General features: G+C 40.9%; 1 protein-coding gene across 14 annotated transcripts in view; it reads right to left on the reverse strand.

The window, feature by feature from the left end:
• The window catches only part of FHOD3 (formin homology 2 domain containing 3), a 418,162-nt gene that overhangs the window by 221,177 nt on the left and 180,669 nt on the right, over window positions 1-16,316 (reverse strand). For all 14 annotated transcript variants that reach the window (XR_008575819.1, XR_008575820.1, XR_008575818.1 and 11 more), the window contains exon 4: window positions 870-937. Coding sequence is in view for 11 of the 14 variants with exons in the window: in XM_054816185.1 (XP_054672160.1) it covers window positions 870-937 (68 nt within the window). In the remaining 3 variants the exon portion in view is untranslated. The remainder of the gene's footprint in view (window positions 1-869; window positions 938-16,316) is intronic.

Below are 16,316 nucleotides of genomic sequence, written 5' to 3' on the forward strand. Positions count from 1 at the left end.
TATGCTCTAGTTCTCACCACCATTTTCTTTTCACTTTTCCTGACCTGTTCTCTCCAAAAAGTTTCCTTCCTGTCCTGCAACTTTCCTGAGTCCTTCTCCTTATCCAGTAAACCCAATATGAAATCCAAGCTTTTCATTCAATTCTCTTTCTTATCACCCACACCACTTGTCTATCACATTGGCTACTTCCCTACAGGACCTAAAATCCTGCTGATTTCAGGTCTCCTCCACAACGAACACTCACATTCAAATCCATGCCTTTCCTTAAACTGATCAGTCACCACCATACCCTCCTCAGCTCTATGAAATGTCTTTTCAGCTAATCAATAAATCATTTCCTCTAACCTCAGTCTAAATTCTAACACCATCAGAGCTCTCACACTATATCTTGGTTCCTCATCAGATCTGTCCTGTGTCTATCGCATCCTTTTTCAGTTTTTGATGTGGCTTAAACCTAGTCTATTTGTCAATTATTAGGCCAATATTGGGCCATCGCCCCAACCCATGGTTTCCTAGCTCCTCTTTTCAGATCCCCCTTCCCAGTCTTTCCAATACAGAACTATCTGTCTAATGAGCAGCCTAAGTTTCCATCTAAGAGCCCGGATTTTCTTCTTTACTTTCCTGGCAGGTTCCAACCACTAACTCTGCCATCACTCCACATCTGGTCCTGCCTTCTGACAGACTGAAGGAACAGGAGAATGCCTGCAGACCATTAAGAGAAAAGACCCTAAGAAGCAACTGGCTAATTGCACATTACAAATGAAGTCTTAAAATTCTCTTTTGTTAGAAACTGTAAATTGTTCCCTACGTTAAAAAAAGAAATTCAATTCATGTTCAAATCATAGAATGGACAGCCATTATTTGCTCACCTGAAATATTTGTTTCAAGGAGAAAAGTGCCCGTCTCAGCTCCCGTCCATTGGAATTGTAAAGTTTTTCTGGAAAAAAAAAAAGACCACAGAAAGAAGTTCAGCATAAACAAAATTGACAACATGGCAAAAAAGTAGTATAGATTTCAAAAGAGTTGGAATGGAAGAGTCATAGCATCCATTTCCCATCAGGTAATGCTGTTAAAGAAAGCAGCCTTGTTTTTTATGTATATGGGACTGGCTCATTTAAAAAGTGCAAGCAAAACCAGGGTTTAGTTGTCTATAACTTCAGATGGCGTCTCCCAGGTAAATTCACAACACCTTCAACAAGATCAGTGAGAAAGAATACTCTAAGGAGTTTTTGAAAATGCCTAGAAATACTGCTCTTTCTCATTAAGATAAATTTAGGGTTTATTGAAAGTACTAGATGAGTCTCAAAGGACTCAACTGAGAGCACTCTTTGCTTTTGTTATCAAAGCTAGAGCCACTGAATCCCATCCTTGATTGCCTTCCCTCTAGACATTCTTTTCTCATGTTCTCATCTTTCTATTGTTAAATCTTTTCTGCAATGGCAATGAACGTTAATACCAGAAATAGTCGGACAGTCTGTTCTAAGCATAATTCAAAACAGTGTTTTATTGTCATGAAAACTGATCTTGATCTTTTTCTAAATGAAGCAGAAGCCTTCTTTTCATCATCCAATACTGAAATGTATTACTTCATTTATTCCCCTACTAATGCATACTCATAGAAATAATTTAAAGAAGACAAAAGCAACTTCTCTGCTGTCTTTCTGAACCCTGCCACAATGTTTGTGCCTTTGGAAGAAGTCTTGGACTGTACATCTCAAGTTTATTATTGTGTACTTGGAAGTGATTTGTGACTATGCACGGATGCAGCAGAAGGTATGCTCTTCAAGTCTTCCTAGTCTACTACGTTTTGTGTATCTGATAGAGAGAGATTATATGCAACACTTCTACAATCCTAAGTTGAATTTTGTTACAGTAATGTGATCTGAGGACAATTACCAAGGAAAATCAAATCTTCACGGTCACCTCCCATAACACACCTTGCCTCCCCCACAGATCATCATGAAAGGACCTTCTCTGCAATGGACAGTGGCCAGCAGCTCATGAGATCAAAGCTGGAATACCCATGGAGTGGGAATATTCTTATGAGATAATGAAATATCAAACTCCAGAGTTTTATTTCTTACTTCTCCTTGTCTATTTCTCTTTTAATTACTAATTTACATTACAAAATTAAACAAAATTTTATTTCCCTCTCTCAGGAAGTTACAAAAAAGCCCTAGCATTTGAGGATTCAATGCATTTATAACTCAGTAATCATTTTTCCTTCAATCAAAGAAGGCAGGTTTTAATTTTAGAAAAACATTTCTTATTCCCAACGGTCATCTTCAGCCAAAAGAAAAATGTGAAGTAAAACTTCAGCAAAACTTACACTTTTTTTGGTAAACTTTGAAGGTAGTTTTGTTCATCCCTAATTGCCTTTGATTTCAAAGGCAGAACGTGTAGAATTGGCAAAACTATTGTTGTTATAAGCTGTCTCCTTCCTTGCACTGTTTATAGATTCCTGACAAAACATTGGAGGAACGGATTTCACTTCAAGCCATAAATTTAGAGGCATACTTTAATTACTCTTGCCTAAAAACGCACTGGCATGTGAAACTACATTTCTTGGCAGGATAAAGAGTAATTTTGTCAGGAAAGCTTAAAGAATAATAAAGGTCTTTTAAGACCCGGTCTGTCAACTTTACATGCCATATTACACAAAATATTCCTCTCGGAAAGATACCTCCATCTGGCATTTGTTATTACTAATTTCCCCCTATTCATAATTCACCAGCATCATTACGAGCAGAATCTCTCCAAACAAGGCAGTACATTATCATTTTAATTAAGAAAGGCACCACTTCTTAAAATGCTGGCAACTTTGTATGTAAATATCGATGTCCTAACAAATGCCATCTGTTGGTCTTGGTCTTAAACAGGAACAATCATCACCACGGCCCGGAGTAAAGTCCTAACGAACCATTGTTATGATACCATAACGCTGGTTGCTTTCATTGGTGCGTACAGATTTTTGGTACGTCTCAGAGGAACAATGCCAAACATTTTTCTTCTTGGTCTTTTCACAGAGTATAACATCATCCTTGGCAATCAGCACAAACAATGCTCTCTCTGCTCGCATGTAGCAAAGAGGACAGGAGTTATTAATTGCAACTCAAAAAGGCATCTATAGATGAATCAATAACTACTGGAAGTATCAAGTTTGGCAACAGCAGTGGTAACAAGACAGCAGCACGTATCGCAAATGCTTGAGGCGGTCTGACATCCCTTTTGAGGAGCAACACTTCAGGTAAGTCATCTCGTTTCTGACATCTACTACCAGAGCACAGGAATCTACAGAGAGACAAAGTACATTCCAGATCCCTCCTTATGTGGAGCTAATCTTGTTCAATCAGCTCAGAAGTATAAGTTCCTAACCTCTTCACCTGACAGTCTTACACACGGGCAACATACCGACTGTCTACGTAAGTCTTGGCACCCAGTTCTTATAGTGCTGGCAGAAACGTTCACAGAGCATAACCCAAGGAGGAAAGAGTGACGGTCACTCCTCGGAGTCAAGCTATGTCAGAAGATGTTTTGGTTTAGAAAACTGCAGTCCGGGGTGAACCTCACTCAGGGCAGGAAAGCCTGGGTAAGCCAAAGTACTTATGGGTCACCCTACAAAAGCTTGTACTTTTATTGTATTTCTTGTGCTGTTTCTCAGAAAATGATAAATGCATGCACCAGATTACCGCTCAGGCACACTCGGTAAGATGCTCTCAAGGCTTTACAAGATTCCCATTTGTCAACAGTAACTTTAATACCACAGAAACCTCGGGGCTCATCCCAAATGTCCCAGACTGCAATCAAGGCTATGAAATTCAGCAGCAGCAACTGAAAGGCAATAACTACTTATAAAGTCTTTTTCTATAGTAGAAAATAAAATTAAAAAGAAAAAAAAACACAGAAAGGGAAGGGCACATTTGCTTACAATCTTTTCACACTGAAGACAATTCAGAAACCAGATAGCAAATGCTTTTCAATGCTTGCTGTATTACATTAACAATTTAAAGCATTGCCCTCTTTTAAACAGACTGAGAAATAGCCTGCAAAAGCACAGAGGTGACTGTAATTCCCACGGTGCCTCCCTGGCAGAGTTGTCTTTAACTGAAAAAAATGATGCCTACAGCTTCGAAACCGGAGTCCAATCTGCTACTATCACCAGAACCAAAAAAAATTCTGAGGTGCTCCAAGGACAGCCCAAAAGACCTACCTGCTCACTGCCTTGTTATAATGCGTTATAGATAAGCCTGAATACATACACCAGGACTGCTTTATGCCAGAAACTGAACTTCCGAACTTCAAGCACGAACACTCACTGCTACACCTCTCCCTGAAACTTCACTTCACCTTTCGTAAAACACACCTCCTGTCCTTCCCCAGGTCAGGTACAGGTTGGAGACATACTACACTCATACACTTCAAGATTAGAAAATGGAAAATAAGTCAGGGAGTTTGAGATATCTGACTGTATCTACCTAATAATGACTGCATTTCTGACAGTTATGTCCTGATAAGCCATAGCTTATGCTATTGCAGTTCTTCTTTACTACTTTTCTTCAAGAAATAGAGCTGCATCTGCGGCTGTGAAATAGGTTTAATTCCAGCTACCTAGATTATAGAAAATTCTCCTGGTCCTTCCCTCTGATGTTAACTAACACTAGAGGGCACTCCTTATTTCTTTATTTTATGAAAGAAAAGGCCCTCTGTCCCTCCATGGTTTCCCACTGATTGAACAATACTGTTTGGGATGCCGAGTTGCTACTTCTTTAACCTTGAAACCTTGCTTTGTATCTGTAGGCTGTAGGATACCCTGAAAAATTAAAAAAGCATCAGCACTGCCAACCTCAAACGTTCAAAGTCAGTCAACTCCTTTAAAACTATCTGATAGAAAACCAGTTACTGGTATGGGCTTGAGTTTTATTTACTTTTATGTAACAAGCAAGAGTCACATTTAGTAAATTATCCTTCACATCATAACGGGTCAGTGTATATCCTTGAAAGACAAAGAGATTCATTTAGCTCACCACTTTTACTACAGGCAGAGCATCAAAGATAACCGGGCTTGTGGTACAGACACGCACGAGAAGTAGCAACCTGCAAGTGTCTATTTTCTTGCAGCGGCAGCACTTTGGTCCGGAGAAGGCTTCATGCTCTATAGGAAACTATTATTTATTACTCTGGGGTTTTGTTTACTTTTACTTTTGTAAAAATAACTTTCCTAGAGAGAGAGGAAAGGAAAACAACTCGTGCCAGGTGAAAAGGGATTTGTCTAGGTGAATTTGTTATGAACATGGCAGCGGAGGGGACGCAGTTTGGTTTGCAATCGGCATCTTTCCAGAAAGCAAGAGAAGCCTTTAAAGATCTTTAATTTATCGGACCACTGGCAGCTTTCAAAGGGGATTCTATATTTACAAAGACAACCGTCAGAGGCTCAGATTTCATTGGGTATTCAACTCGTTCGACTACATGGGAAAAGGGACTTTTAAAATAAAATAATAATTGGTCTTTATATTCTTAATGAAAAGTATTGACTTTTCTGCTGCTTTCTATGGGAAAATGAGTGTTTGCAATCCACAGTAATAAAAGAAAAAACAGAACTGGCTGAATATTGCTTGGTTCAGTCCCATGTACTACACCTGACCTCTGACCGACAGGGTACCATCCTCCTCCCTTCCTCTTCCATCACACCCATTGAGAAAGTCCCTGGGATATAGTAATTTATGTAGCATCAGCCTTTTGAGCTATTGGCAAAGGCTCGTGAACATCTGTCCGAGCACAAATGGGAGTTGCTCTGCTTCACTTGCTGCTGCCTGAATGACCTCCACATCTCCTATCCATGCCTCTTTTCTTTAAACTGTAACTTCAAGACGAAGCTCCTTTCCTTACAAAAACATAAAAGGGAGATTAACTCCATATTTGATTACATTACCAGGGTATCTGGTGCAGATCTAATTAAATGACATTTGAAACATTTCCTGCCATTCATTTCTAAAGTCCTTGCATGGGACAGAAGTAGCAATATTCTCTGGCTTCCACTAGCCACTTGCACATTGGCTAGTAGTTAGAAACTAAAAACTTAATCCTTGTCCCTGCAACAATGAATAAAACATTATTTTAAGTGCTCACTGGGGAGAAGTATTAGCGATAGAAGTAATAGTAACAGTCTTTTAGAATTTAAATAAGCTGCCTAGGTTTCCACCAGCACTGATGGGGGGAAAAAATTAAAGAACAAAGAAAAATGTTTATAACAATAAAAAAACTCTTTCTGTGAATGCCAAGTACTACACTTCCAAATTTATTACTACACTATTCCAATTTTAAATGGGTGTTATTCTATCTGAATGAATTTACACAAATATAAAACTGGGTAAAAATTTGAGCAGCACAGCAAGAAGTCAGGCATATGGGTCCAATCCTGTGAACAGGCTTCAGGAAGCAGCCTGGTAGACTTCACTGGGTCACTCAAGTGGGCCCACGGGTACATATAGTGCTGCAGATCTATAAACCAACTGTATATAAAACTAATTAGTGCAGTGTGCCAGTCTTTCACTGTATGTCAAACAAATTAAAGCGGTCCTCTAAGAAAAGACCTGGTTCTGTGCCAAGAATAGGCTCTCTTTTTAGTATTGCTCTTGTCCACAAAAGCTAGTCATAAATGTGTTGGCCAGACAAGGCACTCTCCTTTTCCTCTCAGACCCTCTAGAAAATACACGGAGAAGGCATTCATTCACAGGCACATCACCCACTATTGCATTAACACAATTGCTGCTTCTGCTGAGATTACTTTGTTTTGCATATTACAAATCTTTTTCTCTAAATTTGATTTTATTTTCTCTCTATAAATAATTTTTATGCATTAATTAGCGCAACACATCACATGTGAACTCAAGCTATATATTCTCCCACTGATCCAGGGATAAATGATTAGCGCTTAGCAAGGAAAAGGAGTTTTCCCACAATAAAGGACCCGAGGCCAAGCAAGTGGCTGTGTATAAATTTCGGGAAGCCTGACCGCTCAACGCCGAGCCCGTGTCAGCGTCAGCGCTGACTGCTTTGGAGGAATGTGCAGGCTGCTTCCAAGGAATGCTGCCCCGGCTCCGCGTCAGAGCAAAACCTCCCTCCCCTCCTTTTCATTCAGACACACAGCAGCTGCTTAGCTAATTATCTGGGACAGTGGGTCCCCTCAGCGAGCAGGGTCCTTTGCCCCCGCTGGGAGAGGGGGATCCTTTGTGGGGAGAGGATCCTGTTACGCCTGCATATGAGAAGAGCTCCCCTTCAAGCCTGCATCCCTATTCCTTTTCTCTGTAAAGGACCCGCAGGTGGGGAGGGGGGAGGGAAAGCCACAAAATAGCCTTGGACATCCTTTCCTATCCCATACCCTAAAGCCACGCTGGCAGAGGCTTAAGGCAGAGGGTGCAAAGAGTCACCTGCAAACCCTAGGGAGCCCGTGGGTTTGGACAGGCAAGCAGGGAGAACTCCGCAGCAGGATCTCCATTGGGAATAAAAAAAATACCCAACACGGCCAGCACTTCAGAGCAATTCTGTACACTTGCACTTCAGCAGTTTCCTGCCTCTTCAAGGGCAGAAGCCGGCTTTCCCGCTGCTGCAAGGAGCAACCAGCAGGAACAGTCCCCTGGATTTCCACAGGGAGAGCACACAGGGCAGAAACCCCACTTTGGGAAGAAGGATTGGAGCTAACCTTTTTTGAATGTTTCTCTGAAGCACTAAACATCCTAACTTCTACCACAAGGGAATTAATGTAAAACTGTCAGCACAAGAACGATTATACATTCAAATTCAGTGACAAATGTATCCACTCCTCCAAGTGCAACTGTCCTCCCCATGAAGTGTAGTCTAATTCTTGCTCCTGCATTTCCACGAGACGTGAAATGAGATTCAATCATTTGCAGGAAAAGGAGCAACAATAGGAAAACTCTAGAGGACAGGGGAGAAAAACGATGACCTGGAGGATGAGGAATCAGAGACATGCAACACCAGAGAAACAACGCAAAGAGAAGTTCAGAAGAGCGGGGGGAGTCAGTACGAGGGAAAACAGAGAGCAGGAGAGGTAAAGGTCTGGAGTGCCACTAATACGACAACAGTAATGCTTGAAGAAAGTAGTAATGCTTAAACAATCACCTACAGAGAACTAAACTTAAGAATTAGGAAGCATGGAAGGACTGAGTGAGAAACTGAATCCTTTGTGTAAAACAGAGACAGAAAAATCATCCTTTCAGGGTAGGTCTTTTTCTTTCTGAACACATCATTCCTGAACGTCCTTGAGATTCCCTCACCCTTGGTTCCAGGTTTTAGTCAATGCTTGAGATTCATTACCAACATACAGATAAACTACATCAACATCTAAGTAATTCAGTGAAATTTAAAAGAAAGAGGTTTTTACACATATAGCTGGTAGAAGGGACTTTCCAGTCTTCATCATGCTCCACTCTGGGAGCCTAAAAGGTTTAAACTGATCTCTCCTCTCGACCGTTTCTACCAAACTTCTGTTTATTCTGCTTGGCTTCAAGCAAACCATGTGTCACAGATAAACCATTAGCCAGAGTTTCCCCTTCACAAAGCTCTACATTACTGTCCCTTTGCTCCTGTAGACCCATCCACATGCACGTGGAGCTAGGAAGAACATTTGTCACACTATCTGTACACACTGTGGCAAATGCCAATGATTTACGCTAAAGGGAGATGCTAAAACACAAAAAGTGTTTATATAGTTAAGTGCAAAAGGAAATCCTAGCTTTCATCTGCTGGATCCTGGGGGTTACAGCTATGGAAGCTGGTACTCTCTGGATGTTGCATTGCATTATGCTAAGATCGTAAAAACTGATGGTGTCAAATCTTCCTTTCACTATTTCCATTTCTAACTTACTTAGTATATTAAGGCCCCACTTACTCATAAGCAAGTGAAAGAAGGACATATCAGCTGATGTGGGCTCAGAGCATGGTGAAGCTGGCTGACAGAAAGGGCTAGTACTTTTTCCCTTAGTTTTGTACTTCTGTGCTCACTGGTTTCCCAACTCTGTACTGCAGAAACCTGTCTCAGTTGTCTTCTACTGCTGCTGTGGAAAAAAAAGAACATAATAAGAAAGCCCAACAGCAGGAAAGCACAACAGCAGGTTGTACTTAAATTATGAAGTAAAAATTAGAATGGGACATTAAAACCTAGAGTCAACAAGGAATCACTTAACTGCACAGCAAGCAGCAACAACAACCCCAAGACACTTGAATGGCTCAAGCATTTCAATGATTAAAAAACTCCAGGCTTTCTAAATTAGTTGCCTCTGGAGAGATAAAGAAAATGCAGGAGGTGTTCATTGCAAAAAAGTCTTTTTTAGACCTGGCTTTCGTGGTCAGGCTGGAGCTGGAGAAATTATTGCCAGGCCAGTGCCACAAAAAGCATTTGCTGCCCTTTATGAGCTGAAAGCTGTGAACAAACCAGAACAGCAGGGCATCTTTGAATCCACTTATCACTTGAATATCACCACAGCTTTTCTTTCCATTTCTAAATTACTTCTCTCACATGTATCCTTTCTGATTTTGCAAGCTAGACTACAGAATTCCCCTTTATGGTTACATTTCCCATCCAATCTGATACCTACTGCAAACTTTGGACACATGGGGAAAGCCTGCTGTTGGAAACAACGGCAGTGAAGTCAATACACTGTGTAGGTCCGTGGACGCAGTATAGATCTAGAACAAATCGCTTAAGCAGCTTGGTTTTCCTTCCTTCCTCCCTTCCTTCAAATAAAAAGGAACACTAGAAAGACATATTCGAAAGTCACAGCCTTGCCAACATATTAACAAAATAAAGATCCTCTGCCTCTTCAGCCTGTTCATTCCAGCTATGGAACAGGCACCGTAGCGTACTTCCCTGCAATGATCTATTTATACAGGTCCTCTCCACTTCAATGCAAAAGGCACTAATAAGCTCTTTAGTTCTCAAGTGCAGGAAACAGTATTTTGGGTTGATAACTTCAAAGGAGGGCACTTCTGCATGTCCAAAAAATGCTGCCACTGCTCTTCTGTAAAAGTCAAAGGGTTACAGAAAGGAAAAGGCTGGTAACAAGGTCAAATATTACAGCACCATATTACAGCAAGTGGCGATGGAAAAGACTTAAGAGGTCATCTTGTTCATCCCCCTGCTAATGCAAAATTGTTCCCTAGAGAGTAATACAGTAGGAAAGTAGTTGTTACACTAAAATATAGGTTACATAATTCAAGAGAATGGGGCCAGGGAAAATTGCTAGAAAAGAAAATAATACAGAAGAATTTACTGCTTGCTTTAGAGATTACTGTAACCAATCTGAGGCTAAAAAATAACCATAAAAAAACTTATGTTGAGGCCAATCTTTAACATTTGTTCCACTTTACAACTAGGTCTCCGAATTGCTGACCTGTATGCTTGTGCTTGAACAAGCACATCAGTGCCTCTTGGACTACAAGTACTTAATAACAACATGCTAGTCATGATTTGAGTTTTCTGGGTTTATTCCATTTTAAACACAGTGCCAACGTGCTGCCCTGCACGCTCAATTGGTATTAGTAAACAAAGAGCAACAAGCAAATTATAGCAACCTATCACCAAAAAACAAAAAGACAAAATATTTAGGCACACACCTACTATCCCTAGAATTATGGATGCCTTATCTGTGCTGACAGCTTGGCAAGAGGCAAAATAAATGAGCACAAAGACATCACAGGTTTGTGCCAAGAACGTGAATGAGCTCCTGAGCTTCAAGTTCAGACCAAGTTTTACCGTTGTGTAAGACATGCCAAAATATGTCAGAGGCCATCTCCAAGACTAGGTTGTTCCAGTGATCCCAGTCCATCCTCAGGAAATGCATCAGGATTTACCAGCCTTCGGACCTCAGAGAATGCCGCCTCCTAATTAATGCATTTGACTCCATCAGAGGTCATTCAAAAATTCAGACAGCAAGTATGGACCGCTCATCTGATAGCAAGGCAACAGGCAAAAAAGCATGAGCAGCAGCTGATGGTGAAAATCTGATAAAGCTGCTTCTGCTCAGACTGCTGCGAGCGATTGCAATGGTGCATCTTCAAATACCTGAGCCTGCATTGCCCACATGCACGTGAGACTTCCCAGTCTCACAGCCACGATGCTGGGGGCAACAGGTTCCAGCTCAAGGTTGGGGTGGTTTTGTCCATTTGGAGCGACCAAGACCAAGCATCCACCACACAATCCTCACATATAAAACCAGTAGATGCGCCCGTGACAGAGACACACGATATATATTAAGGATAAATATTTTTTTTACTGCAGCATCACCCGGAAGCATAAATCACACCGGCATGAAGAACCCTTCTGGAAAGTTTCTAGAGGGGACACCCAACTTCAGTGGAGCTTCGTCTATGGGATTTTTCCCCCCAAAATTAATTAAAAAACAGAATAAGCAAAGAATTCCAATGGGAATGCCACAGCACCTCCAGGATATTTATTTCAATATTTCACTACATTTACTCATTATAATATTGATTTCTAAAACATTTTTTTTTAAATTTAAATTTATTTTTCAGACATTCCCAGTCTGAAAACTCCTGCAATGTCTCCATACAAAAGCCTCTTCCTTACATTAAAAAACTTCACTTGCAGCTCATCTTTCCTAAACCTCTGATAGTCCTTCTTGTTCTTGTGTACATCCTCTAATGAATTCACATCTTTAAATGCCCAAATTCAGACACAGCAACTCAACTGAAGCTTTACTGTTTTTGAGAAAGAGCATTTCAAAAGATGAAGACTTGGTTTTGCATTAGTATGACGGAGTCACACAGCAGAGAACAATCCCTCATTAATAGTCTCATAGTTCCTAGCAGACATGATCTCGGTCAAAAACATTAGGCTAGTTAACAAGCTTTGTTCAAATAACTTGATCTTTTTCCATGTGTCTTGATGCGTTTTAGGATTCTTGAAAGATGCTTCTTTAGAATACTTGAAGGATACAGTTAAATTAACAGAAATTAAGTTAACAGAGGCTGATTTGCAACAGAGAGGGAATGAAGAAATATCAGATGTGCAGGACAGAGTGCAGCACAAATACTTTAAGCAGATGTCAAAGTAATTCAGGGTCAGCAAGTTTCCCAGCATTCTGAAATTGCTGGGACACATGAAAAATGCACTATTTTGGCAACTGAAAGGGAAAGAAAACCCCAGGAATAAACTGGAACAGAACCACTAAGATCTCGAGCTAGAGTACACGCCAGTGCGTGAATCTCATCTGATGTGGATGCCAGGTCAGGCACGTGGCCATTCCTCATGCAGTAGCCTGAGGAGACTCGGAGGTACTCGCGATCTGCCGGAAAACACACCTCCCAGCATTTCTACTGCTGCTGCACCATGTGCCTCGCCGTCTCCTGGGTCACACTGGCCCGTGTTGGGTGCAGGTGGCTGGCACATAGCTGCTGCATCTGCCACACCATACCTTACAGCCAGAGGGACGTGAACAGGCATCCCAAGATCGTGGCACAAGCACCGTGACAAGCTTAACACACTAGGAAGGGAGGTAACACCACGGGGGAGCCAACAGTCTCAAGCTTCACGTCACACCCAACAGCCCTGCAAGAGAATGCTACAGTTGCTATTCTTTACGCCTGTGCAATTTATTTGTCCTTCAATTGCTCTTTTTTATTACTATTCAGATTGCTGTGAATATAAAGGCTTCTCCAGCCATGGGAACACAACTTCGTACTCTCTTAAGGACCTGTACATCAGACTGCAAAGATTTAGCAGTGGAAGTACTTAGGTACGCCATATCCGTACAAAAATGAGGTAAAAGCAGGGTACTGCTCCACTTTCCACGTACCACAATTAGGATGAAGGATTGTGCCCAAAGCCACACATATTAAAACTAGGAAATTACTGATAAAAGACCATGTTAATCAAGTGGGAACTCCACTTTTGGAATTTCTCCCCTATTTTCACAGGTGAAAAATATCCTAGTTTTTCCAGGAATGAGATGTGTGATACTGGTAGGCTCCACAACAGTATGGTTGGATGTAAGAGTGAGAGAGAATCCAAAGCAAATATCTGAGCAATCATTTCACCCCCATCAACAAATACAACAAATAAAAACCTCTGCGCTAAATGCTTCTCTCAGATTTGGAAATCAGTGAGTTTGCATAAATGCATTAGCCACACAGGTCCTGCATAGCAGTGTGAGAGAAGCTTATATACAAAACCATCCACTGCTCTGGCAATGGCTTTTTCCTTCTGAAACTAAAGCTGGCCGATGCCTCCCCAAGCAAGGGTGCGCTGCCCACTGGGGCATCCGCTCTTCACCTCTCTCACTGTCTGCAGAGATGGAGGCAAGACAGACCCTGGAGCACTCCTAGCCTCACTCTAGACTGATTTCCCACTTAATTTTTCCCCCAACCCCTCCACATCAACAGTATTTCTAACAAATATAATTTAAATTAAAAGTCACTCAAGCTATTGGGTTCCTTTCCATAAGGCTCAGTCCTGTGCTGGTTCAGGGCAGTTTCCGGTAAGTTTGCAATGGGCACAAAATACCACATTTCCAGCTTAACAGCTGAACAACCCAAACAATTCCTTTTAGTACCTCTATATCTGTGTTTGTTAAAAACAGTAACAACAATAAAAAGTTATTTCTGAAGCATATAACAAGAGTTTTCCTTTTACCCTTCCTAGAGGAAAGGCTATCCTCCCAGCACTCTCCACATACCACCTACCATCCATTTATATTTTCAAACATTCCTGAAGTGCAATTTCTGTTTACCATACCGTGCGGCACTTGGCCTGAACTTGTTTAACACATGTTCGTGTTATTTATCCAAACTCATTCATCACAGTTGTAAAACATCTGACAGACGATGGAGATTTTCCAGTATGTATCAGGCCTCTCACTTAATTCAACCGCTGATTATTTCCACCTCTAAGTAATTTGACCAAAGCCACACGAAAGCGTTCAGCTACACTAAATTTTTCTCTGTTCATTATTAATTCAGTCACTGGCTTGGAAAAGCTCTAGCTCTACTTACCTAATTAATCAGGAGATTATCAACTATATACACACACATACTATATACACACACATAATATATACAAACATTAGTAATATATAATAATATATGTGTATATATATAAGTTATATAGATATTTTTATGCCTATACACATAGGCATTACATTTTTATACACATATAAATGCAATGGTTTCTATTTAGGAGGATCCACATGATAAGAAAAGCTTAATTGCCACGTGGATTGGAAATTGTCATTTGCAATATAAATACAGCCAACTGCTATGCAAAGTGTTTCTCTATGCAAAATGTAAGGTCCTTCCACATTGGTATCTTCCTTTCCCTCGTGTTTATGGAGAACCAGAGAAGCACGGTGACCCTCAAGGCTGCAGGTCTGGTCCTTCTGCTCTGCTAACCTAATCGAGGGTTCTATCAGTTTCCAAAAAAATCTTATGCAGGTTCTAAGAAAGTGAAAGCTACAATTAACTCTTCAGAATGCCAGATTTTGTTTTCCCGCTCTTTCCACTTTACTATCCTTCTCAGCTACAGCTATCATCATGTTTATTGTCCAAAGCGTGTGGTAGCTCAAAGACTATAAATGTGATGATTAGGGCTGGCTCTAACATCCATCAAGAAAAAGACGGGCAAGCACTGATACTGATGCAAAAATTATTCATACACCAACGTGTTGCTCAGTCTTTCCTGATGTGCTACAAGTGATTCAACTGATCCTGCATTACTCACCTATGATGACACACTCTCTTCTCTACCCCTTCTTTATAAATAATTTTTCTTGGGAGGCAACCCCATGAAAACAGCATTTTCCGTGAAGCAAAAGTCAGTCTCCCAGTGCAGAACATTTGCAGTCCCTCTGCTAAAACATGAATAATTTCCAATTTCCTGCTATTGGCTAAAAGTTTACAGCTATGGGCAGCAACACGTTACCATTTACTGTAGCAGGAATAGGTCTTGTTGCAAGAGGTTATATCGAAAAAGTTAACCACTCTGTCAGCTGAATGAATACTTAGATTTCCTTATTTGCATCCCTAAGCAACCAGCCAAGATCCCTCAAGCACACGAAGATGTGGGAGTTCTCACCCTGACTGATCCTCGCTGGTCAGGCGCTCCAAATTTTGTCCTGCCTCATGGAACAGGCACTCCTGTCTTAACTACAAAACTAAATTGTTCCCTGCTAAATCTTAATGTCATGAAACTACAGGTCCTGTTTCAGCCACAACATTACACAACCTTGGCTACTTATCATAACCATGTATGAACCCAACCATTCCTGAACAACAAAGCTGACTTAGCAAAATACACAAGGAGTAGGTGCCACCATGAACACCAGGCAGTCGCTCAGGGTTGACCCTTCACGAGCACTCATGGATTTGTGTAGCCCTCATGACTTCACTGAGGAAATACCATGACAGATTCAATATGACTTTTGTGTAAATAGATCTATGACAATGATGTGCATGAAGGTACCGTTTCTTTTCCTTGGCTAGCAAGGAATTTCCCTGTTTCCTATCAGCTCAGCTAAACCAAACATAAGGATATATTTTGTATATAAATTAACATAATCAACCAGTTCTGGAGCCTTTATCTTTAGAGGTATTCAATACCTGACTGGACACAGTCATGAGCAACCTGCTCTGGCTGACCCTGCTTGGAGCAGGGGAGTTGGACAAGACAATCTACAGCGGTGCTGTTCAACTTCAGCGATTGTGTAAATAGTCTTCAAACAGTTCTGTATAGCTTCTCATCCAGTTGACGGAGCTGATGCATGCACATACTACAGCACACATGCTACACACATTCAGCTACTTAATGCAACATTTTTAAATTCCCAGCCGTAGGAAAACATAGTAACATGAAATCCATAAATTCACAAATTCACTTAGTATAAGCATCATGTGCACTAAGTCAATGTAGTTTGGAATTGGATCCTGCAACTGTGAAGCAGAAACTGTTCTGCTTTCTGTGATTACTGAGCACAAGTACTGTATTGCCTTTTTTACTTCTTGTCTTCCAGAAGGAAGATCTTTCATTGTTCCTTTTTTTTTTTTTTGCATACTTTACATCGCTCATTAATCATACTGACACAAGTCTATAACCACAAAACTAGAAGCAAGTGAACAGCTAGGATCTGCAAGAACATTAAAAGGACCAGATCCTCCCTTCAGAATTCCTAATAGGCTTTCCAGATTCAAAATAATGTAGTTCAGAAAGTGTCATATGTGCTACAGGAATTCAAGATCCATTCACTCTTCCTGACAAACCCACAACTGTTTGCTGCATGGTTTGGCTG

Source organism: Grus americana, chromosome 2, assembly GCF_028858705.1.
Source record: "Grus americana isolate bGruAme1 chromosome 2, bGruAme1.mat, whole genome shotgun sequence".
Taxonomy (NCBI): Eukaryota; Metazoa; Chordata; class Aves; order Gruiformes; family Gruidae; genus Grus; species Grus americana.